General features: G+C 44.9%; 1 protein-coding gene across 1 annotated transcript in view; it reads left to right on the forward strand.

The window, feature by feature from the left end:
* Nucleotides 1-22,981, forward strand: part of Rab3 (RAS oncogene family member Rab3) — a 72,923-nt gene extending 49,942 nt beyond the window's left edge. Inside the window, exons 2-4 of the mRNA XM_084576465.1 lie at nucleotides 11,275-11,499; nucleotides 13,160-13,278; nucleotides 16,044-22,981. Coding sequence (XP_084432591.1) covers nucleotides 11,275-11,499; nucleotides 13,160-13,278; nucleotides 16,044-16,365 — 666 coding nt within the window. The 3' untranslated portion in view covers nucleotides 16,366-22,981. The remainder of the gene's footprint in view (nucleotides 1-11,274; nucleotides 11,500-13,159; nucleotides 13,279-16,043) is intronic.
* The last annotated feature ends 839 nt before the right edge of the window (nucleotides 22,982-23,820 follow it).

The following is a 23,820-nucleotide window of genomic DNA, read 5'->3' on the forward strand; positions in this document are numbered from 1 at the left end:
CTCGGGTAGAGTTAGTTAAAGGGTATGCAACGTTTATTATTAAATACCACGGTAACTTATCCTCGAACGAAAAATGTAAGCTTCGAGACGGAAGACAGGGCAGTATGTCCGGCTCCTTGCTCTTCAAAGCAGCTGATGTCCGTCCGTCAGAAGTCCGTACATATTAAGGAGACCTTTTTACCTTCTGGTGACGTTTAGTTGGCTTTAGTTAGAAAACGAGTCTAGTGGCAAAGCCAACTCATGTAGCTGGCACGTGCTTTCAGAACATTTTCGGAGCCGGCGGGCGGCATGTATGAGACCACTGGTAGTGAATGCCTCAAAGATGAGGCAGAGAAACGAACTGTGAATTTAGCGTAATAGTTTTCCTGGCCTCGGTAGTAGGAAATTATTCTGACATCAGTAGCGAAGGAAACTTCGGTGAGGAAACTAGATTCCATTAATTATCCGAATGGGAGGTGATCATTTCGTGAACCTATGTCAAGAAACTATATGGATGAGACTCCTAGTTTGTTATGAGCCTGCAGTAAAGTTGAAGCACTGCATAAATAGTTACTGAACGTGATAATGCGTAAGGATTGATTTTGTATGTGTCGTAGCGGTTATATATGATTTCTGTTGGTGTTTCTTCAAGAAGAAATGCAATATTTAGTATGGCTACCGATGAAAGCACAGTAGAGTCAAATGAGCGTGCGTAAATTATTAACGTACCTTAATAGCACCGTTATGTCGTACGCTTTTTTTCTTGTTAGGCTATTTGCGTCTGTGGAATTTTATGTGGCAGCCAAGCTCTATTCCGAGAAACATCGCGTGACCAGTAGCAAATAGTATTTTATAGTGGAGGGAAATGCGTAGAGATTCAGGAATAGTCTTGTGAGAACATGAGAAGGTCACGGAGCTAGATTTAGAGGCATTTATAGTCAATATTATATGCATCTCGACACCTGGTTTCCAAGTTTGCAACATCAGAATGCAATACATGCGTTACGCTTGAAACCGTTTCCCTGGTTAACGCACACCACGCGTGTCAATCCGCCTTTTTCACAAGGCCGCTCTGCGCACGCGCTCCTCTTCCCTAGTTGAAAACAAACCACCAACCCCATCTGCGCATGCGCAGTTTTGGCCCCCGTGATCTGCTCAACCGTAGTTGATCTCGAAGGCCATCTGTAGTTAATATTCGTAACAAGCATACGCGATAGATGGCGGTAGCTGTCAAGAACACACCCACCATCATTTTGCTGGCGGCTGCATCTCTCAAGGACGTTTTCAAACAGTAGCTGACTAATTTTCAACCACTCCCAGAGGGCGGCACATTTTATGAAAAAGGCGGATTGGCCGATTGTCGTCATAGTCAAACACGCTAAACCCAAACGAAGCGTGGGAGTGGATCTACATATTTACTCCATATTACGGACCCAGCGGTGATGATTTGAGTGCGCTCATAACCCCGTAGCCAAACTCGGCTTTCACTTACAAGTAGGGGAAAGCTTTGTTCCCACTATAGAAACCGCGTGCGTACAATATATATAGTACCTCCTCCAGGCACAGCGCCGCCGACTGCTCGATTAGCGCTCGAAAAGGCGCGAAGCCGGCGCCCTGTATAGCGGTTAATAAGAAGGCCCCTTTGCAAACTTGAAGAGAGCTTAGCCTCGCACCGAAAAAGTCCCGCCTGCGGTGTGCCGCCGGCAGTGCATTAGCATTCCTCGCCGCCTCCGCTACTGCGGTCTGCCGCCGCCACTAACGTATTCCGGTCGGTGCGCGGCGAATGAGGCTCTTTCTATAAATGCGTAAACGCGCGCCCTTTCCCGCCCGCCACGCACGCTGGGAGCGGATTTCCTCGCCCGCTGAGCGACGTGTGCGTCTGTGTTGGGGGGTGAAGAAAGACCGCTGATTTCTTCGAGTCTCCCTGTCCTTTCACCGCGTTCCTTTGTTCTTAATTTCGTACCTGTGCCTCGATGCCTGGGCGTGTTAATATGCGGAAACGCATGCTGCGGTTTGCGGGCCAGGTTTTCTCCTATTTGTGCGGATGCGCTCTGCAGAGCTCGCCTCCGGCGACGATCTAGAGGTTCAGACGTGTCTTTCTGAGCGTGCGACGTGTACATTTTTGCATGCGGCCCATGCACTGCGGTGCAGTGAGCGTATGTGCACGGTTATAGCTGATCCGTCACGGAGGTGACCTCAGAACTTTGGGGGGATTGCGAAACCTTTCCTTTGTCGGCAAGCGAGGACAATGCATTTGTGCAACAGTTGCAGAAATGCGTTCGCGCGCGTAGCTAGACCGTTTTTTTTATTTTTCGTTTTTTTTTTTTTTTTCGTTTCGATCTATGCGCTAGCTTTCTGAGGTCGCCGTTGTCGGTGTCAGTAACCGAAAATCTGGTGACGTCATCGCGGGACGTGACGGCTTTTCTGATGGATGGTTCCGTCTCGGAGATGGCGGGGAATGCGAAGCTTGTATTCGGCTACGGATGCACTCCTCTGTGGGTGAAGCGCTCTAGGTGCAAGGAAGGAAGGAAAGACTTTATTTAGCCCTATGTTCTTTTTCGGCGGTTTTTGGGGCGTATTCGGAAGTGTCTCCCTATCGCATCCCCAGGAGTCTTCGTCGACCTCGTCCACTTCTACCCACTGGTCGGTTGCCCTCAGTCCAGGCCTCCGCTGGCCACTGCCGCCCGTTGGGCTCGCTGTACCAGACCTTACTGGTCTTCGCAGCGGTCGCACTCGTGTTTCGAATTTTGGGAACCACGTCTGTGTTTTGACAGGCCCAGGTTGATGTGATCTAGTGTGGGTTTTTCGTCATCCCACGGACATCTGTCCGCGTATATGGTAGGGTGCATTTTGTTTAGTATGTGTAGGTTTGGATATGAACCTGTCTCTAGTTGTCTCCAGATGACAACTTCCTCTCTGTTAAGAGAACTGTGCGGTGGGGGATATCGCATTCTTCAGCCTCTATAGTTTTCTAGTATGGCCGAGTATTCCTTGGGTGTTGGCGAAAGTTCCGTGGTCTCGTCGGATGGTGGAAAAGGAGTATATGCTCGAGCTATCCTGTCGACGTCTTGATTCCCTGCCACCCCAGTACCCCAGTACCCACATGTGCCCCAGTACCCACATAATTTTGTGTATGGTCTTGTTGTTTTCTTCTTCGTGGTTCTTAATTTTGTCGCTCGCTTCGAGGAGTATACGGAGCGCGTGACGACGTATCCTACCATTCATTTCGACAGCCTGTTTGAGAGTCCGTGAGTATCGTTAGCGACCGCCCGGCTCTATAGCCCTCTGCCACGAGCAACGGCCTCTGATACCTTGCAGTGTCGCATAGACGCGCTGGTCACGTCGTGTGGAGACGGATCGACCACCGTGGCCAGTGCAATTTTGTTGTGTCCTCCTCTCGAGGACGCGTCTGCATACACGGTCGTGTCTTGAGGAGCGTATGTTTTCTGAATGAATTCGGCCCTTGCTTCTCTTCTGCCTCGATAGAGGTTGGGGTCCATGTTTCTCGGGATTGGAGCTACCTTGAGGGACTTGCGAAGTTCGTCCGGGATCGTTTCCGTCCTCGCCATTTCTCTCATCTGCTAGCGGTATCCGAGTCTCTGTAAGAGCGCTCTTCCAGTAGTCTGCAGCAGCCTGAGTTTTTGCGACTCAAGCTGCGCCTCGCGTAGCTCCTCGAAGAAGTTTTGCAATCCAAGGGCCATGAGTTTTTCTGTTGACGTGTTGCGCGGTAGTCGGAGCGCTGTCTTATACGCTGTGCGTAGCAGGGCATCCTTTTGTTGTATTTTGCTCTTGTTTAGGCCCTGGTAAGGTAGGCTGTATATAATTCGGCTGACTACCAGGTTTCTGACTAGATTTAGAGAGAGTGTCCTTTTCGCGCATGCCATGCCACCTGTTGGTGATGCGGGTGATCATGCATGTCACTTATAGCGTTGTTGCTTTGAGCAGGGTAAAAGTGTGAGCACTGCGTTGGTTGGATTGGACCCACATACCCAATATTCTTACTGTTGTCTTTTCCGGGATGGGCTTTCCTTCTGGGTAGGAAGCGTGTGTCTTTATCATGTCTGAACATAGATCGCTCTCAATCAGCCGATCTGCTATGATGATGTGGACCGTACACAGTTGTCGGCGTTCCCGCTGCCCATCGCAGTTCACACGGCGCTACCTGTTCCAAATTGCTGCTTTTCGGTGGCTCTGGGTGTATACAATCGGCACTTTCTCCTGTAGGTTTCTCTAGGTGCAAGTAACTCGGACTCAGCTGGTCGCTAAGGGTATGTCATGATCACCAGCAAGCTTGCGCTCGATGACGTGCCCAAAAAGAACACTCGTGGAAGCGATTGATTTTTACACCGATGTGCACCTACCACTATTTTATTCCGCCCAGCGTGGAACGCGAGGTCATGGGGTTGCCTCTATTGTTGCTGTTTTTCTTCAACTGCGTGCTGGGTAACTTGCCGAGCAAAAAAGGAGGAGTGGAGAGGGAGACAGGCGCGCAGTTAGGATGAACTCGTACTTCATATGGTGAAGCGAAACGTTCCTCCTGAATGTTATTTTGCCTCGCTTTGTTCACTGTGTTTCGTTCTCTCTCTCTCCCTCTGTATACGATATTCGTGTGAAATTGGGCAATGCACTGACATGTCCGTAAGTTTTGGCGACTAACTATCCCGCCTTTTGGACTAACAATTGCTTTCGGAAGCCACTGCGATGGGCGTGCTTTGGAAGGCGAGCTAAACTCATTCTCGTTCTTTTTGTTCGTGTGTGTGGCAGACAACGGAGTGATTTCGCTCATGCTTTAATTATCTTTTGTAAATACTAGAGCTCTATACGTCTGTTGCAGGTGTGAACGTTGTCAAGTTTAAAAGAGAAAGTGAACATTCAAGCAAAAACAGACACAATTGTTTGGCTTTTATTAAAAATTAACTTAGAGAATTAGTAGAAATTTCACTGTTCGGTTGTGCATGGAAATGAGCTGTATTAAAAATTGTTAGTGCTACCAGAGAAGCGAGGATTGGGTAATGGTGACTTCCGGGTGTAGACGGTCTGGCAGAAATTAATTATCTGTAGAGAATCGCCAGGAGGAGATTGCGTAAGCATTAGCGATTCTGTGCATCGACGACCCCTGAGCTGTTGTAAATTTTGAGAAGGAAACGCTGTAGAAAGTATAAGAAAAATCAAGTTGAAGGAATGTAAAATGAATGGCTTTCTTTCAGGTTGCCTCGATTTGATTAACTTCGCACAATTGCTTGTGCGAATTGCAGAGTGGAGAAGCGTATCCGCGCCTACGGCTGGGTTAATTATTTATACATCATTAACACTGTATCCCTTAGAGCTTCAATTAATATGTGACTCAGATATTACACATTTTTTAAGCGCCTTTGAGGTTATTAAATCTGTTTGTTTAGCATGTTAGGTGCGAAAACACGACCAAAGTGCTTATGTAATCACTTTTTCTTATACCATTCTGCAGCGGGATGTTGTAAAATTTTATTTAAAAAAAAAAAACGAAGCGCCGTTCTTTTTGTGAAATTCATAACAGCTTTACAAATCTGAACTGCCGTTTTCCACGTATTGCATTAGAAACTGTTCTCTGAAAACGAAGCGGTAAATGATCATAAAGCAAGAAGTTTTCGTTTTGTTTTTAATATAATACGCATACAAATGTCAGTTAGCGGTGATGTTACGGGGTAAGACGCCTTTCGTCGCCAGCTGTTGATCCGAGTAGACGAATTCGAAGCGCATGTGGCGACTGTTTTCACAATCAAACGTCTTACCTCAACGTCGTTTCCTGTCCATGACTAAAGAAACATTCAACATGAGCCGGTCACGCTTCTTGCTACGTGCTCTTCTTCCCCGAAAAGCGTATGCAGTTTATACACTACACTCGCGACCTTCGAGGAGCTCCGAAAATAAAAGAAAAAGAAAGTTTCCCAATTCTTAAAATTAACGCCGACTGGCGTCTTCACGCCCTGTTGTGCGCGTTGAGCACCGCTGTCGCTCGCACCAGGCTTCTTGCGAGAGATGCCGGCAGGCGATTCAGCCTATGTTCCGGTGGAGGCATGCATTCGCCGAGTGTTATCGCTTCGCATTCAGTAAACTGTTTCGTACTTTTTCACCTCGATCTGCTCTGAACCCCAATCTAGCTATCGCTAGCATTTGCGCCGCCTGCGATATAGCACCGACCTGTACTCCCCTAGTGAAAAAAACCTATGAGTCACGATAACCTCATACAGATTTCTCATACTAAACTCGTACAGATCTCATATCATCTCATAAAAATATCATTCAACGTATGAGAAATATATGAGATTGTATGACATTTGTATGACTTCAGTATGAGAAATATGTATGAGGTTGTTGTGAGAGAACCCGTCCGCAGCACGTGGTAATACGTGAGAAATTTCATCCTCGTCCTTCTTTAACGGCATAGCAGAGATACTTCATCGCTTAAATATGTATATTCTACCCAATAACCGTGGCACAAATTCCCTACTGAAAAAATTGTATGAGGCAATAACCTCACATTTTCTCACACAGTCTCACTCAATTCACGTAAGAAATCACATACAAGTCACATATAATTGCGTAAGATCTCATAGTTTCTTGTACATTAACATAAATTATGGAAAATATTTTATTATAATGATGTGCACCGTATGAGAATCTATGTGATTTGATAAAATTGTGTAAGATTATTGCCCCATAGAACTTTTCGTTTCTCAGCAGGGAAGGCACGCAAAGTCTATTTGAAGCCTGCGCTGGTGCAACGCGATGATCAGGGCGTCGAGCCTGCCGTGGTGAAGATGCGAACGATCCGCTTCCGGGCAAACAACGAAGTTTGCTTTGCGAGGCTAGGTCCAGCTCGTAGCCCCGCTTTCTCGCGAAAGTTGGCGTCCATGGAGCTTCAACTCCCTCAGGTTCGAGGTTAGCGCGAACCGAATGGCCCCTTTCAGCCGTCGCCACACGCGGGCACAGAGGCGACGCGCACTTCTACTGGAGAACACCACTGGAGAACACGTTTTGCGCCAAGGACAGCCTCGGTGTTCGTGAAGCATGCTTCGACGCCCGGCGGAAAATCACATTTGGCTCACACCTGCACGGAAAAGGAACCAGGAATACTTGCAATCCCAGGTCGAACGCCTCAACAACCACCTGTGTGTGCTAACTGGTATACAACCGAAAGACGTGGTGGTTGTCATGCACGTAGCAGCAAAAGCAGTTCGCGCTGACGAGCTCGGTATACGTGCGCCTAACGCTCATGGCCCGTTCCGGGTAGTAGGTTGACGTAGTGAGAGCAGTGGGCAAAGCAACGCCACTACGCGGCCCGCACTTATGCAGTCATATCAGCTTGAATTTGCCCTGTACGACCGACAGAGGATGGAAGCATACCGTCCCAGACGTGATATTGATTCTACTATAAATTGTTAAGATGCGTCGAAGATGCGTCGAACTTTGAAGAATGCTGATTCGGTCTGTCCAAAGTAAGCCAGGAAAATAAAGTGCACCGGGTCCGTCCGTCGGACCTCTAGCCGCATTCTCTCTCTCTCTCTCTCTTTCTAAGCACGCACACAAAGAGGCACCATCTATATTGGAGCTCTTTAGTTATGCGCTTTTGGCCAAATGGGACAAAATTTCTATTCTAGCTGATCGTCATGCCAACCGGCAAAAAGTGTTCAGACATAGATTGGACAAAAAAAAGCAAAAAGAGCAAAAAAGCAAACCACCTAGTGGTTTAGCTCATAGGCTGAGTCACAATCTGTTAACGTTGTCAAATCCTGGTCGCAATGGTCACATTTCTTTGGTTTGAACCCAAGTGCACAAACGCCTATGGGCTATATCATTGATGTCCGCGCACAGTAAATAATCCCCTTTGGTGTAATATTAAACTGATATGACCCCCCTCCTAAAGGCGCTTCTCATAGCTTCATAGCTTGTGCGTAGTCTTGGGGCGTTACAGACTAAACACATCACACCATACCGCTGAACGAACAGTGGCATACGAAAACTTCACTGCTAGGAATAAAGATCTGCTCCACCTTGCAGCATTTGGACAGTTGTCCGTGAGTAATTAGACTGCAGCCGAAGCGCGACAGCTGTCTAAACCTGCAGTTTTGGGACCAGCTTGCCTTTTCCATCTACGGAAACACGCAGTGTCTGGACGACCTTTCTCAACTGATACGAGGAAAGGGCACGGACTTTCTTTTTCCCCCAAGTCTCCATCTTCGTCTGGATGCATCGTCACTGCTTCAGGAAGCAAACACTCCACGGCGGCGTGTCTGGGAAAAAGAAAAGAAAACGCGTAGTGCGGGTGCCTGTAAAGCTGTCTTCTCTGCGGGCCCACCATCGCCGGGGCGGAGCCGACTTCTCAGTTGGCTCGCATTTGCCGCCGACTCTTTTTGTTCCTCCTGTACAGTTCCTTCTGTTCGGCTGACCCGCCGCCCACCCATGGATCGCCTATTTATAGACCGGTCCGTGGTTGTCGCGGAGAGAGGAGGAGGAGAAGGGAGAAGAAGAGAGAAAGAAAGCGCGTTCGAAACTGCGGCGCACTCGTGCGGTCGGTAGCAGCAGACGACGCGCACGCGCGCACTCTGGGGTGGGACCGATAAAGAAGGGAGAAATTCGGCTCGGGACGCGTGCCGACGCCGGGCCGCTTAGGCCTAACGTGGGGCGCGTGGCCCGGATCCCCCCTCCGGCAACGGATCTGGGTCACGGGCGCAGCGCCCCGATGCTGGCAGCGTTCTGCCTTACGCATGGTCGATGCGGGCAGGGGGGAGGGTGACGAACGCCTCTTCGGGTGCGTAGCGAGTGCGCACTTTTATTGGGTCGAGCAGTCGCTTTCTCTTTCCTCTTGGCGGTGCCTTTCACGCTGTCCTACCGTCTGCTCATTTCCTCTCTCCTTGTTTTTGGTCCTCCTTGTCTGTTTCTTTCTGGTTGCCTTTAGTTCCTTTTGTATCGTGTCACGGTTGAAGACGGAGCAGTGTATTGAGGTCACGCATTATGGAGTCGAGTTGAGATCTCCGATAGGGCTGCCACTCACCAAACTAGGTCATGCATTCTTTGTAAGGGAGCCGGTTCTTGCGGTGCCCAGCCACAAAAAGGGACTGCTGCTCACATCCATGACGGGCTTCCGCGTCATTTGGCATGAAGAGCTTGAGATGAAATTCCTTTAGTGAAAAAGAATAACGTGATCAATCTATAAAGAATTTGATTTTAGTTTTGAAAAAAAGAAAAAAACACTCCTGGACTTTAGTTATACAAGGTTTAAAACTAACATGAAGCATAAATTGCAACTTTGATCACAGTCTACTCAGTAGAAATGTAGAAAGTGGAACTTGTACTCATGAAGGAGGTGTTTGAAGTGTCTTCGGAAGTGTCTAAAAATGTGTCTAACACTCAGTGAATGGGGAAAAGGCATATCACAGTTCGTTTTTGCCTTTTCTGGTCCATTTACTTACGTATTCTGTCACAAATGTGGCTAAAACGCCTTTAATAAATCAGAAAAAAATATTGCAGTGAAACAAGACAAAATCAATGTGCAACTCGTGGAAATGCATCACGTGACCTTTGAACACAAATTCCTAGCCTGTATTCTTCCTAAGCTAAGGACTTGGCTTAACTTTAAATGCTGCCTGCACCACTTATCTTTCTTGTTCACATTATTTCCACAAGTTTTGTCATGCTAACAAAGTTACTCCACAGTTCAAATCAGAAAAATAAAGATAAAAATTGCAAAGTATTTGCCACTGAGCAGTGTCGTGTTGAAGAAAAAAGTTCTACCTGTGAGCAGGTGCTTTGAGTTGGAAATAAAAACCTGAACTCATTTTGAGCAGTTCACATCTTGTGTCAAACTGCTGGTTTAAGGAAACTGTTTTTTTTTTTTTTTTTTTTTTTTTGCATGAGAAAATTGATCATCAAACTGGTTTCCAGACTAGCATTTTATGTGGAACAAGATGAAGCACTTATCATGCTCACTTGTTTGGTTGATGAAAATTAGCAATAAAAGAAAGGTTCAAACTTTGAATCAGAACTGGAAGAAAAAAAAAAGAAAAACAAAGACATGGTTTTTATTAAGTGGAATAACTTTTAAAAAGTTGCCCTATAGGAGGAGTTTTCTCAGTGTCAGCTGTGCCAAAAAAAGTGCATTTTTTTTTTTAAGTAACAGTTTTCCAGAACTGCTACATTCACAATTTCATGCAGACAACATTTGTCACACTCTTGGTGCAATATTGAAATATGGTCATGTTCTAAGGCATACAGCATTATGCTATCGAAACTGGTCATGCATTCGTCTCACATATGTGCGTTTGGCTTGCAGCGGCATTTCTACTCTGTGTAAATGCACTTTTTTCAGTTAGCAACGGTTGACCGTTGAATCATTTGCCATTCCTGCCGAAAAGCAGTGTCGAAGCTCATGGAGAGCGTATTCGCCATTATTCTTGTATTCATTTGGAACCTGAAATTGAACATGTAGACAGATTTGACGCTATGCTCGTGGACAGCTTTCGGGTGTTCTACAGCGAATGCTAGGCAGGAAAGAGGGGACAGGCCTTTGTGGCTATCCCACGGGTGCTGGCAACCTACCTAGGCACTATTGACACTGTACCATCTCTCCCCTCACCCCTATATGCCCCAATACGAACAACAAACAACCCACTCCCCACAGTATAGGTTCGAAGGCCTATCTCTTTTCGTCCTTTCGTTTTCTTGCTAGCTTTTGCCAGAGATCCTAAGAGAGCTGTCCGCAAGTATAGGTCACATTGCATGTTGTAATGATTGAAGTTCTTGTGTTGTCTTTTTATTATCCCACAATTCAGCTGTGGCAGTATGTGGGACATATATAGTCTTAAGCAATGCACCCACTAATGTTTCCCAACATCTGGTCTTATCATCCACTGTGGCTTGAGAAGCCATCCCAAAATGCAATGAAGTGTGCCTGACGTGATGTGGCCAGAGTATTAAACAAAATCATATCATCTTGTGATTGCGATCAGCTGGGATCACCTTGCCAAGATCATGGGGCTCTTGGCTTTTTATACAGCAGGGCTTGCACATGCACAAAACTATATCCTTCTTTCAGTGCAGTTCATTAACAGTTTCAGCATTCACTGGGCACTAGCTGCATTGATATGTGGGTGTTCTTAGCATAACACGATTTCAATGCCCCTGATGCTGAAACCTTATAAAGTGCTCCCTAAAACCAGCTTATTGAGTGCTGTTATCGAAGAGAGTTCTGAACAAAGTTGATGCATTTTAACCTCCCCTTTTGCATCTCTCCTCCTGTGTTCCTTCGTCCCCTCACAGATGGCCGGAACGCAGGACCAAAAATGGCAAAAGGATGCGGTAGACCAGAACTTCGACTACATGTTCAAAATCCTTATAATTGGCAACAGCAGCGTGGGAAAGACATCATTCCTGTTCCGCTATGCTGATGACTCCTTCACATCAGCCTTCGTCTCTACGGTAGGCATAGACTTCAAGGTCAAGACCGTCTTCCGACATGACAAAAGGGTCAAACTCCAAATATGGGTGAGCCGCTTCAACTTTCGCTAGCATGGGCTACATGTTTCTTCTACAGTTTGCCAGCATGGGAACTATTCAGACATTTTTTGCAGAATTGTGCCAGAAAATATTTGCTAGTTGAGTATACAACTACATGCACAGTTGCACACAGTAGAAGCAGTTATGCATTTCCTTACCCTTAAATAGAAATTAAACTAGAAGTTACTCAGGCCTATTGTTTTCAGGCATAATGATTTATATGCCTCTGTTCAGAATGTTACAGACAGAAATTTAAAATGATCAGTACACAATTCGACAAGCTCATTCACTACTGTCACTAAAAGACTCAAGGCCTTGCAACTCTTTATAATGTTCCTTCATGGTTGGGTAATTATGAATAAGTTTAGTTGTGCTTCTGGCAGAGATGCAAGCTGCGTACGAGTCTAGTTTTTAGCAGTTGAAGTGGCTAGTATTTTGCTTGCAGAATCCTAGTGTGATTACTGTATATGGGTTATCTAGTATGCATAGAACTACATAGCACACCTCTACCTCAATTTCGAGTCTGCTCCAAAAAAGGCTTTCCCTAAGGCACGCCTGTTGGTTTCAGTAATAAGCATGACGCACAGTAGCAGCAGTATATGACTTGAAAAAAAGAGGCACTGTAGTTAATTTAAAAATACTCCGGGATGAGCTCTTTCCTTTTAACTAGCAGACAATTGGGGGTTTCACTGTGTGCTTAACTAGTGAATGCTGATGACTTCGTGAGCAGACTGCTTTTATGGATCTTCAGAAAGCAACAGTTAACTTGTGGCATGGAAGCTGGTGCTGATCCATAGTGAAATAGGCGGCCTGTTCAATGTGTATGCAATCAGACATTCAGTTATTGAACCCTCTGATTGTAACTCTCAGTGGTGTCAAATGACTTTTTGACCACAAACGAAGTCAGAGCAGATGAGCTAAGCATGCTAAGCCATCATCCGTTATCTTGTTATTATTTGCATAAGCAGACTCGCAATCCTTTTCAATTAAAAAAAGAATTTAACGGGACACAAGTTCCGCCTTTAATTGTATAATGCAACAAGCTGCCATTTGCCAGCTCCCCTCGTGGATCCTCATTCGTGTACATGCACTTTGCCACTCGCTTTACTATTAGTCTTTGAATTGTCAATATGTTAACCACACATATTCTTTAGTGTACAAAGCTGCCATATTTTATGAAAGACTACCCGGCATAACTTATAAAGCCGTTCTAAGCAAGCTGTACGAACATGCCTGCATGTCTTAGAGGCAGCATGACTGACTTGGGAACCAAGGGTTGTGGAAGGCTGGGTTCTTCATCTCCTGGGCTTCATCTTTACCTCAAAGGCGAAGCCAGAGTTCACAGGGCCTCGCAACTCAGCCATGTCGTATGGTCTCATGTTGTGCCAATGACCAATCAGAGCGTGCCCATGTCAAGTGCCAACTACCACCTGTCCATGATTTTTCACTCATTATGACAATGTTGGATTTTCTGGAGATTGGGACCTTGAATGCTACGGCTTTAAAAATTGCTGTATGAGTAGGCAGCTGGCCTAGTGTGGGGCCTTTTAGAGGTCATGTTTGGTGTGTGCAAACTCGTTCTGTGCTGCTCCTTCTCACATTCTCGTTCCTGTGTGACTATTGTTCTTACAATGGCCTTTCCCTGCAGGACACGGCCGGCCAGGAGCGCTATCGAACAATCACGACAGCCTATTATCGTGGGGCTATGGGCTTCATCTTAATGTACGACGTCACTAACGAAGAGTCTTTCAACAGTGTTCAGGACTGGTGAGTTGTCGCTCACCGCGCTGCGTGCTTTTGCACGGATAAGTTACTTTCAATATCTGGTAAATTTGGATGTTTAGTTACGGGACAAAAAGATATGCGTCCTGAAACTAGCTTGTACATGCTTATGCACAATGCATGCAGCACATGGTGCCTGAGTATAGTCGTTCGCATAAGTGGCCGTGTCATTCACAGGAGTATTCACACTTTGACCGGTGCACTTTTAATGCAGTTATCCTATGACAACATGTCATAGCGTAAAAGGCTGGCTGCTCTTACTTTGTTCAGAATGAGGTGCTTCATAAGTGAACTGCACAGTTGTTAGGGATGTAAATTGCACCTGCAATTTAAGCTTAAAATGATTTTTTATTCAAAAATTTATATCTTCGCTTGCTACTGCTCTAACTTAGTTTTCTTTTTTTTTGTTGCACTAAGGGTGCCTGTCTAAAAATTAGTTTTTGAAGATTCAGTATGCGGACATGTGTGGAGTTTACCTCGTAAAGTAACGCAAATATCCCAAAAAGTTACACAAATATGTCATGAGCTCATATAATTTTCAAGCTGCCTGTAGTTCACACACAATTCCATAGAATTCCATTCGTATGCTATAGGAGTGCTACGGTTTCTTTGTCTGGGCAAAAGAAAAGCTTAAAGCAAGACAGTCTCGCTTGCAAACTAGTTGCCTAACCCAGAAAATGCTCGGAATGCTCGTATCTGCTGCAACAATCTAACACCATTGTTGAATGTCTTTTGGATGTCTACTGGAGATGCGGTAAATGTTTCTTGGAGATTGCATTACCTCCAAGCTGAGGACGGTGTTCCGATGTTTCTGGTTTTGCTATGCATATGCATGTAAAAATAGCTTGTGTAGGGATTTAGGCTGCCACATATACAGAGCTATTTTGAAGGGTGGCATTATGGGTTGGCCTGGCACTATGGGTTAGAGTGGACATCAGAAGATTAAGTTTGATCATTACGTTTTCTGCTACTGAAGCAGTAGCAAAAGGAGATTATGTCAGCCTCATTTTGGTGGTAAAATTACGCATCACCAAGGTCAACTGTTATTTGGTGTGCTATGTATAGGAGGTCATCAGTCCACAACAGGGGAGCATGAATTTCAAATATTGAATTGAACATTCTTTTGTGCAGTTATTTGAGCAAATGAAATAGTAAATTTTGGAAACTGTTTGATCTGAATGAAATATGTTATGAATCTTTAAAATAGTTTTTGAATTAAAGGTCCCAACAAGGCCAGCCATAGTAATTTTTTTTATAACTGCGTAAAACAGGGCCCACATAGACTATCCGGTAGCAGTCAGTATGTGCAGGAGGAATGGTTCAGTGCCGCTACGTGGTTCATTCATGTGGCGGGATCCATGATGCTCATACAGCGCATTGTGCAAGAGCTGAAGTTTCGCTGAGAAAAGACGGTTGGTCATTAGTATTTTTTGCACCAAATTTGTTTAGGGTGCTTGCCTGAGTCAATCAGAAAAGGCTAGATATTCCCTTTGCCTGTAGCAGCGGCAAAGCAAAACAAGCCGCTGCTGGTGGTGCCATCTCGTTTTGTTTGTAGCAATGCCACCATAAAAATTAGGCAAAGGAAAGCAGGTAGGAAGAGTTGTTTTGCAGAAGGTTTGAAGAGCTTTATCGATGTTAATCAGCAAGACCTACTTTGGCCAAACCTGCGCTAAATTTGAAAAGTTTTGTTTGTGCATTGCAGTAAATGTTTGCAACAAGAGGGCACTGGTGATGGCTGGGACAGCAGCTTGTTTTGCTTCGCAGAAGATACGAATATGCAACCACTGCTGATTGCATGAAGCAGGAACCCTAACAAATTTTGTACAAGAAATACTAATGACTAAATGACATTTCTGTGCAAAATTTGAGCTCTGAGGATTCGGAGATTTAGCTGGGAGGAGCATTATATAGGGCGCGTATAATTGCGCAACAAGCTTTACATAATCGTAATACTTGTTCATGGTTAGGCTTAGTCTGAGAGGCCATGACTGAAGGCAATTTTTCTACACTTGTAACTCGACGCTCATGTAGTTAAATATTGAATACATATTTCGACCCCTTAGTGGAGAGTAGTATTACATCTTTTAAAACTCCACAAGTCAGCGCCATACCGCAGTGCCACAGTTGGCACTTCATTGTTGGCCACAATTGCTTGTCTTGTGTGATTATTTGCGAAAGTAGCAAAGATTAGTAAAAATATTCAATTCATATTTGATTCAGTAGAGAAGCTACGTTATTCATGTCTAGTTCGATAGCGGAGGTACACTATGTATAAAGGATTCGATTCATAAACAGTACTATTCGCACACCCCTAGTTGACAGCTGTTTTTTGCATAGAAGGGTGATAAATTGTTAAACAAAAGGAATGATGCTGTCCACTTGCATATTTCTAGGTGCTTCTCATGCTATATGTTATTCATTCGGAGGTAACAGGTTCCAGCAAGGCCTATCTTCAGAATACGGACTTCATGGGATATCTAAAGGATAAACTTCAATGTTTATTTTTGTAGACAAAAAAAAAAATTAAATTTCTACGCTACATATGGTCTGCTTCCTTTTAGGCTTAGACATAATGCCTAGGCATTAGCTAAGGCGTGCCTGCCAGGATGTATAAGTCATTTAAGGAGTTAGTGCACTTTGCAGCATTGTGATAATTCTGTTGATGCATGGTGCTTCTTTTAGAAAAGGTCCTTCGCCTACATAATGTGAATGTTGTGCTGACCTGCTGCCCATTTCCATTGGCTTTGCAGGGTGACGCAGATCAAGACATACTCATGGGACAACGCCCAGGTGATCCTGGTGGGCAACAAGTGCGACATGGAGGACGAACGGGTGGTGAGCGCCGAGCGTGGCCGCCAACTGGCGGACCAGCTTGGACTGGAGTTCTTCGAGACGTCGGCCAAGGAGAATGTCAATGTCAAGGCCGTCTTCGAGCGCCTCGTCGACATCATCTGTGACAAGATGTCTGAGAGCCTCGACTCGGACCCCGCGCTCCTGGCGGGCGGCGGCGCCAAGGGCACGCACCTCACCGACAACCCCGCCGCACCTCCAAATGCCTCCTGCCAGTGCTAGAGCCCCCCCCCTCTGTTGCCCTTCCCCTCGCACCCTCCGGTCGGCCTGCACTAGCCAGGCTAGTTCGGGCCTCATTGCACCGGGCTCCTCTGCCACAAACGGTCTTTGCCGCGACTTCCTGTGCCCTGCTTCTCTGGTTTGTCGAGTGCAATCCATGGTGCTCCAGTACCGCCACTACTGCCTCTGCGTGAAGCATTGTGCAGCGGTAGGTGGCAGTGTCTAACCCACCTGTAATGAAGACAGCACTGGCATTTCACCTGTTACGTTTTGCCAGAATGGAAAGCTACGTTGCTGTCAAAGTAGAGAGCTAGGTGCTGTGGCCACCGATAACTGCACTGGCAAACCAGAAAGGAACCTGCTGCTGTCCGGCCTCAAACTAGCCAAACTAGCGCGGACGACTTGGAGAGATCCTCTGCCTTGCAACCCTCTGTCCCTTACTCCTTCCCCCGACTAAGCAAGCTCTGCTCCTTTGCTGTTGTTGTTGCTGCTGTGACCGCTGCCAGCTTGACTGCCGCAAAGAAGAGCGATACGCTGCGCCTGGGGGGCTGCTGAACAGTGTTGACACGCACATCCTTGTGAGCACAGCATCTGAGAAGAGCTATCAGTGGGTCAGTTTGGTCGTTGATTATACAGTCCAGCAGGTGAAATGAGCGTGAAGCAGTATTGAGAGAGGAAACACGACAATGTAGCACGTCAAAAGCAGAGTGGAGCAGCATGTGGTGTTTTCTTCTCGTCGTGCAGTTAGTCATCAGAATTTATCATTTAGCTCAGATGGCTAGGTAAAGGTTGGCTAGTCACTCAAAGTTACTCTCTTTGCTAGCACTCAGGATGGTGGATTTGCATAGTAAGTTCGCACTCGTGCGGTCCACTTTTCGGACACTGGCCTACAATGCCCTCAGCCGAGCGACTTCTTGCTTGAAGGTACTGAGCTGCAGGGAATTCAATATGTGCAAAACTTAGTCAACCTCAGTGTCTTCACATTCAGCCCATCCTCCCTATTCGCAGTGCTTCTTTTGTGAGCTGCCGCTCAACACACCATTCAGCTTCACAGTGTGCTTTTATAGCAGGTCAGGACTAATAGCACTGGTTCCACCACTTTTGTGCGCCACTACTGTTTGCAATGCCTGCATCTTGCTTGAAGTGCTCTGGACGAAAGTATCCCTACTGAGAGGGGCCTTGGACCCAGCATTGGCTTGCTCTACGTTCCGGGGCGTAAGCAGCTTGAATTACTGTTTTAGTGAAACCACATTCAGAGTACATTTGCGGCTAAGCACGAACGGTAAAGGCATCATAAAGATTAATGCCTTCATTTTGGGTGATAGAATGGCGATGACTGTACAGCGGTCATTAGCATTTTGCTTATTAGTGGATTTTGGGCACTTTGTGCAACTGTGACAGATCGACTCATGGCAAACGCTGCTCCAATACTTCATGCCTGCAAGTCGCATTCTGCTTTTAGAATTGCCAGTAGCAAATATCCTTTTCATTTGGCTGCGTGCACTTCAAACGGCATAGCTTTTAGGTCCAGACACGTATGGAAACAGCATGTGAAAGTGTGTCGTTGGTCTCTATGTGTCCAAGTGGTGCATGCACATAGCATAGGTAAGGCCACTATGCTCCCCGAAGCTGTGTGGCCTGTGATCAGCGCTCGTTTTTCAGTCAAGTTTTCGACTTTTTGTGAAACTTCTTGGCCCTTGGTTATGACGGAGAGCTTTCCATTGTAGAAGAGCGGCATTGAACAATCAAAGGATAACACGCACTGCCAGTGAAGTCGCGCATTTTGTTTTTCACCAAGAACTTGAGGGGGAAATGCTGTAGTCATAAGAGTGATTCCTGCTCTCTTCACTCCGTTTGCAGAAATTAGCCAAGTGATTGAAATACTGTCTTCTTCTATTTATTTTTTTTTTTGTGTGTGCTGAGATTTGGCGGGGTGCAGTCCTCTTATCGTAGCATGCTGAAGGCCTTCTAATGTGACTTTTCCACAAAGACAAGATTCTTACTTCTAGTGTTGCTTAGACGTGTGATGTCTTCTTTCTTTTCCAAAATGTGTTCATCGTAGCAGGAGTGGCTTATCCGTTATTGTTATGGTGAACGAGGATGTTCCCTGGAAGCCTTCCACCTAATTGCATTAGAAGCCAAAGATGTACGAGCTGATCATGAGCTCGTCTATCAAAAATGTGCATTCCTCACAAGATGCGAGCTCCATTTGCGTGTCTAAGTGTTCTAGATGGGAAAAGTGCGTGTCTTGCCTTGGCTGGTTTATTAATTCGTGCGGACAGATTGAAGACAAGCTTGTTTGGAGTTGACTCTGACAGATCTTAGGTTTATCATGGGGTTGTCGGCAGCCCGACCAGGTGCAGCAAGGCGCTCAGAAGACAGGGGAGACCTTAATAGCCTGAAGCCAAGTGATGCCCCCTCTCTTTTGTTGATGTCAGCGACTGGCCTGTTTTTGTCCCTGTGTTGTTGCTGTTGTTAAGGTGTTCAAGGAGCACTTGGAAGTTGAGTTCACAATAGTTTCAGAGGGCCAAGTTCAGGCGAAGCAATTCATATTCTTTTGACCTCACTGTTACCACCATTGCTTTGGGAGAATTTCACGTCTCCTCATTTGTCCAGAGTCATCAACGCTCGCTTTGCGCTGTCTGGGTGCGACGTGTGTCTAACCCAGACACCGCCTGGCCCTGTGAAATTGTCCAATTTTGGCAAAAAGCCAACAGCCGATACCAGACACTTGCATGTCTGATCCTCAATTTTGTCAGAAAAATTTGGAAATGTAGTTGAAGTGAAAATCAAGGCCTGTGTTCCAAGTGCTGCTCCATGGTGATCTGGTCAAAAGAGAAAAAAAAAAAAATGTGTATGTCCTCTGTGTGTTGCCCTACTTGTTTAAAAATGTTTGCCTGCCCATCGCTTTTGGACAAAGCAGTAGACGTCGAAGTGGTCGACCCTTTAATTTGGGCGCGCCCCCACTAGATGGCGTGGCAGAGGGAAGGCGCCTGTTGACAATGAGTGTGACTTCTGTAAATGCTGGTTGCCTGTGTATAAATGTGTACATATATTCTCTTACAAAACTCTTGTTTCCTCCTCCCCTATGACATCCTGGTCCTCTTCCATCCCCCTTCTAACCTATTGGTGGTACTGGAAAGGCAATGGCGGGAGCAGGAGAGAGCCCTGCAATAAGAAACAAACACGAGGGTAGTTTAAAGAAGAAAAAAAAAAAAGATGTCCTTCTTTCCTTGTTTACGGTTTAGGCCGCGAAGAAACCAAAGGTCTAGTCATTTTTACTGGATCCTCTATGTCAGCATATTCTGGGACTGGCAGTTGAAAAGGGAAAGCCCTTGTGCTTTTTCTTCCCGAGTTTCTTTTGCTCCTTGCTTAGGGGCAGCCTCTAAGCCTTTACTAGAAAGGTAGTGCGACGACATTCCACGGCTATCCCCGGCTGTCTTTCTGAGATCTCTTTTCCTTGTCTGTGCAGGGACTGTTTTCTACAGTTATTCCTAATTTACCAGTGGTCTGCTAAATTTCACTATTTGAAGCCGGCCCAGATTTCTTACTTTCGGGGAATGTGTGCTTATTTGACAAAAATAGGCAGGCAGGTACTCGTCCTGTTCTGATGTTGAGACTTGATATTACGAGCATTTTGTGTCGTCAGCATACACGTGTTGCTTAATATTGAAAAAAATGTGCATGCTGTGAAAAAAGGCAAGCCTGCACAAAATATGCCTGGGGAGTTGTTGTTTTTTTTTTTTTTGCACAGTCAGCATGCTTGTTCTTTTGTTAAAATGGTCAGACATTTCGCTGTTCTTAATGGAACATGGAAAATTTCTTTGTTACACATATAACACTAAAACAAAGAAAAAAACTTGAAACATCTTATCTTACACGGCTGTGTGTGTGATTTTATGTATCATTCCAGTTTCTTATGGTTTTGTCTTTTTGTATGCTGCTAGAAATGCTTAGCTTGAGCTTTGTTGCTATGAGTGGCTTTCTCTGAAGTTTTGTGTTGCGTTGTTTGATCAAACCGCTCTTCGCTCGGTGCAACCATCGTTGGAGACTATTCTTCTTTGCACTGGGTTTCTGCATTTGTATTTTTAAACCAAAGAGAAATTCTATCGCATTTATGATTATTTTTTTACCTTGTTTGTAAGAGAAGTATATATTTGTTTGCAATGTGACTTCTTTTCTGCATTTGTATTTTTAAACCAAAGAGAAATTCTATTGCATTTATGATTATTTTTTACCTTGTTTGTAAGAGAAGTATATATTTGTTTGCAATGTGACCTCTCAGTTCTTCAGTAACATACCAGCCTTGGGCAAAAGAAAGGTTTTATAACAGGCAATCTCTTCTAGTCAGATGGCCTCAGCCGTGTATACCGACTGTATCTCATCAATGAGCACTGAGCTAGTCATTTTCTATCGCGTGTTGAAGTTGAAAATTTAGTCACTGCGAACCTCAAGCAACTCCTGATGCTAACGTAGTAATGCTGTCATTTCTTCAGAGCTCCTCATAATTAGTCTGTCTCCAGTCTTTAACACCTGACATAATGCTCTGAGCAACTTCCATGGAGACTAATAAAAAAAAAAAGCACTATCTGGTCGACCTGGTTTGTACTGGCAAATTTTTTAAAATTTTTATCAAGCTAATACAGAAATCGGTGCAAGCCTACTTGGAACACGTTTCCTGGTTGTTTACAAAAGCAGAAACGGTGCATCTGGCCAAAATATGCTCCGAGGCACTTTGTTCTATTTTGTTTTGTTTTGTCCTTGCAGGGGCAAGGGACGAATGGGGAACGCGATAAGATTATTGGAAATGCACGAAGTGCAGATATTAAATTGGATGCCTTGTTCATATATGTGGTTAATGCATTACGATTGGTGTCTGTCAAGATGCGGCAAGAGAGCCAATGCATTTTTTTTACATTAGGCCAAGCCACCTGTGGTCTGATACGTACATGACCCGAGTGTTTCTTTGCAGTTGGTGCAAGTTTACTGTAGTGATTCCTTTACTGTCCTGCACCCGGTTTCGTATGTGACAGTTCCGTGAAGCGTTGAAAGTATGCGTGCAGTTCTAGGTGTGTTACCGTAAACTATGTGAACGACTCTGTGAAAATGCATTAGGGAATGACGTTCTAAACAAGAAAAAAAAAAAGACACTTAAAGTGGTCGTTACAACTTGCTTTCAGGGGTGTTGCACGTTGCAACTGTGGGTCAGGCTTGACACCTGCATGTGTATGCTGTGTAGGGGGTGGGGGATACTACTAGGACGTAGTGATACACTGTGCGTCTTGTGACATCTTTCCGGTGGGTCTGTAGAAGGAGCGGGGTGTTGCACAACCGCAATGGTTGTCCAATATAGTAGAGGTACCATGGTTCCTCGAAATCAAGCCTGGAGATGTGTGTGTGGTCCTTGCTGTATTCGAAGATGCCAGCGGCCTGTTGTGCTTTCTTACTTCTCTCTCTATTTCTCGGTGTGTATGTTGTGTGTACTGTGTGGAGGCTTGAATGCACGCACTTTGGTTGAGAAGTTTTGGGATGACATCATGCGGGAGTACAGACTAGTACGGTTTGTTGGAGGAATACTTTGCTGTTAACTTGCTGCATTTCTACTGGAACATACAAAGTTCATGTTCAGACTGAAGATGTTTCGTGTCGAAAATTGTGCTTCTTATGTGTTTTTGTCTTGGGTTTCCAGTGCACAGATTTATATTGCTTTAGGAATGCCTTCATGACAGTGCAGGGACACATTTCAGTTTACATCCAAGTCACTTTGACTGTGCTAGATGGTTTTGTCAAAAGAATAATCTCTGATGGTTGTGTCACCTAAGGGCAAACCGTCACTTGTAATGACACAGCTGGTCTGGTCTGCCTCCAAAAGTGATTCCAAAATTTCTCAACTATGTTCTATTGTTGTGGCAAATTTGAAATGAAGTGTGAATACATCGGTCACGTCTTTTGGTCCCGAAGCAAGTCCACCCCACAGGAAAGAGATGTAAATGCAGAATTTGGTATGATGACAAATTTGGTTCTGCACTTTGGGTATTATGGACATTGATGAAACAGTTCATGATCACAATTGTACATTTTTTCTCTAGCGTCTTCCTTGACGAAAAAGAAAGCAAAAGTGGTTTAAGAGCACCTTGACGGCAAAATTATTGTTGCTTCCTGTTCACACTCAATTTTGTCGCAACAATAGCTTGTTTCTGTTTCCTTCCGTTATAAAATGTTGTCTTGTACAGAACGCTTGGCTGTGCTAGGTTGTAGTAGAGAACTTTGTTTTAAAAAAAGAAGCGAGAGTGAGCGAATTGACAAAAAAAAAATGTTTAAAAAAAGAACTGAAGATGCCCTGTGCTGAGACTGGGATGTTGTTTTCTCTGCAGTGAGAAAGAGAAAATTGGAGGGGGACCTCCATGCAGAGAGCAGCCATTGTTGTTGCCCTTTGCTTTTTACTTTCCAGGCAGTGAGAGGGAGAATGATTCCTCTCTACCCTGTCAATTGCCTCTTTGTCTTTTTCCTTGAAAGAGGATTCTGTTGTGACAAGTTGTAAGATTTTTTAGTTTCCATGCTGTGGAGTAAACAATAAAGCGAGGAAAAAGTATGAAAAAAATAAAATTCACTGACTGAAGTCTTGCGTTGTCTGTCAGAAACAGCATTGGCCTAGAGCTTGGGTATCCACTATAGCATTTCTGTTGGTAAGCATGCATATCCCCTACGTGAACGGTATTCCGCTGAATCGTGCTGGAAGAATTCTGGAAGGAAATGATGTACCGATACAAAGAAAACAGGTGTCCAGATAATGTTACATAAAAGCTCATGGAGTTCATGGAGACCACAGGAATAACATCTAGTGGTGCGTAATGCAACCCTCTTGTGCCAGTGACATCTAGTGGCGGGTAATGCAATCCTCTATTGCCGCATTTTGATTTGGGAACAACAGAGATGCCATTGGGCACTATTTAAATCCCAATTTTTTTAATGGCACTTAAAGCTCTTTTTTTTTCAGACAAATGGCCAGTGTGCAAGAAAAACATTCTTCTTGTCCATAATTAAGTGTGCAAGAAAAACATTCTTCTTGTCCATAATTAAGATAACACCAGCAGCCAAGCTATTCCATGCTATTAGCTCAGTTTTGTCTCATGCCCATGTTCAGTAAAATAAAACAAGCTACTGGTCTAACTATGGCAGCTTCTGCTATCAAGATGTAAAGAGGCACTTCTTGTTCATAGCTAGAATGTCAGCTGGCAATATAATTGGTAAAGTCATCAGAAGGTCTCTACCAAATCTCTTCATATGACATGCATGTATTGTATGAGCTGCAGGCCCAACGTTATGTCCACAAACTAGAACCTTGTCCACTCACGTGACTCAGAATTTCTCCGTGATAAAAAAAAAAAAAAAGAAATCTGTTATTGAATCTTCTTCTTTTACCTAAGCACAAAGCTAACTACAAGACAAGCTCAATGA

The sequence above is a fragment of the Amblyomma maculatum genome, chromosome 8 (genome assembly GCF_055883805.1).
Source record: "Amblyomma maculatum isolate TAMU_Amacu chromosome 8, ASM5588380v1, whole genome shotgun sequence".
Taxonomy (NCBI): domain Eukaryota; kingdom Metazoa; phylum Arthropoda; class Arachnida; order Ixodida; family Ixodidae; genus Amblyomma; species Amblyomma maculatum.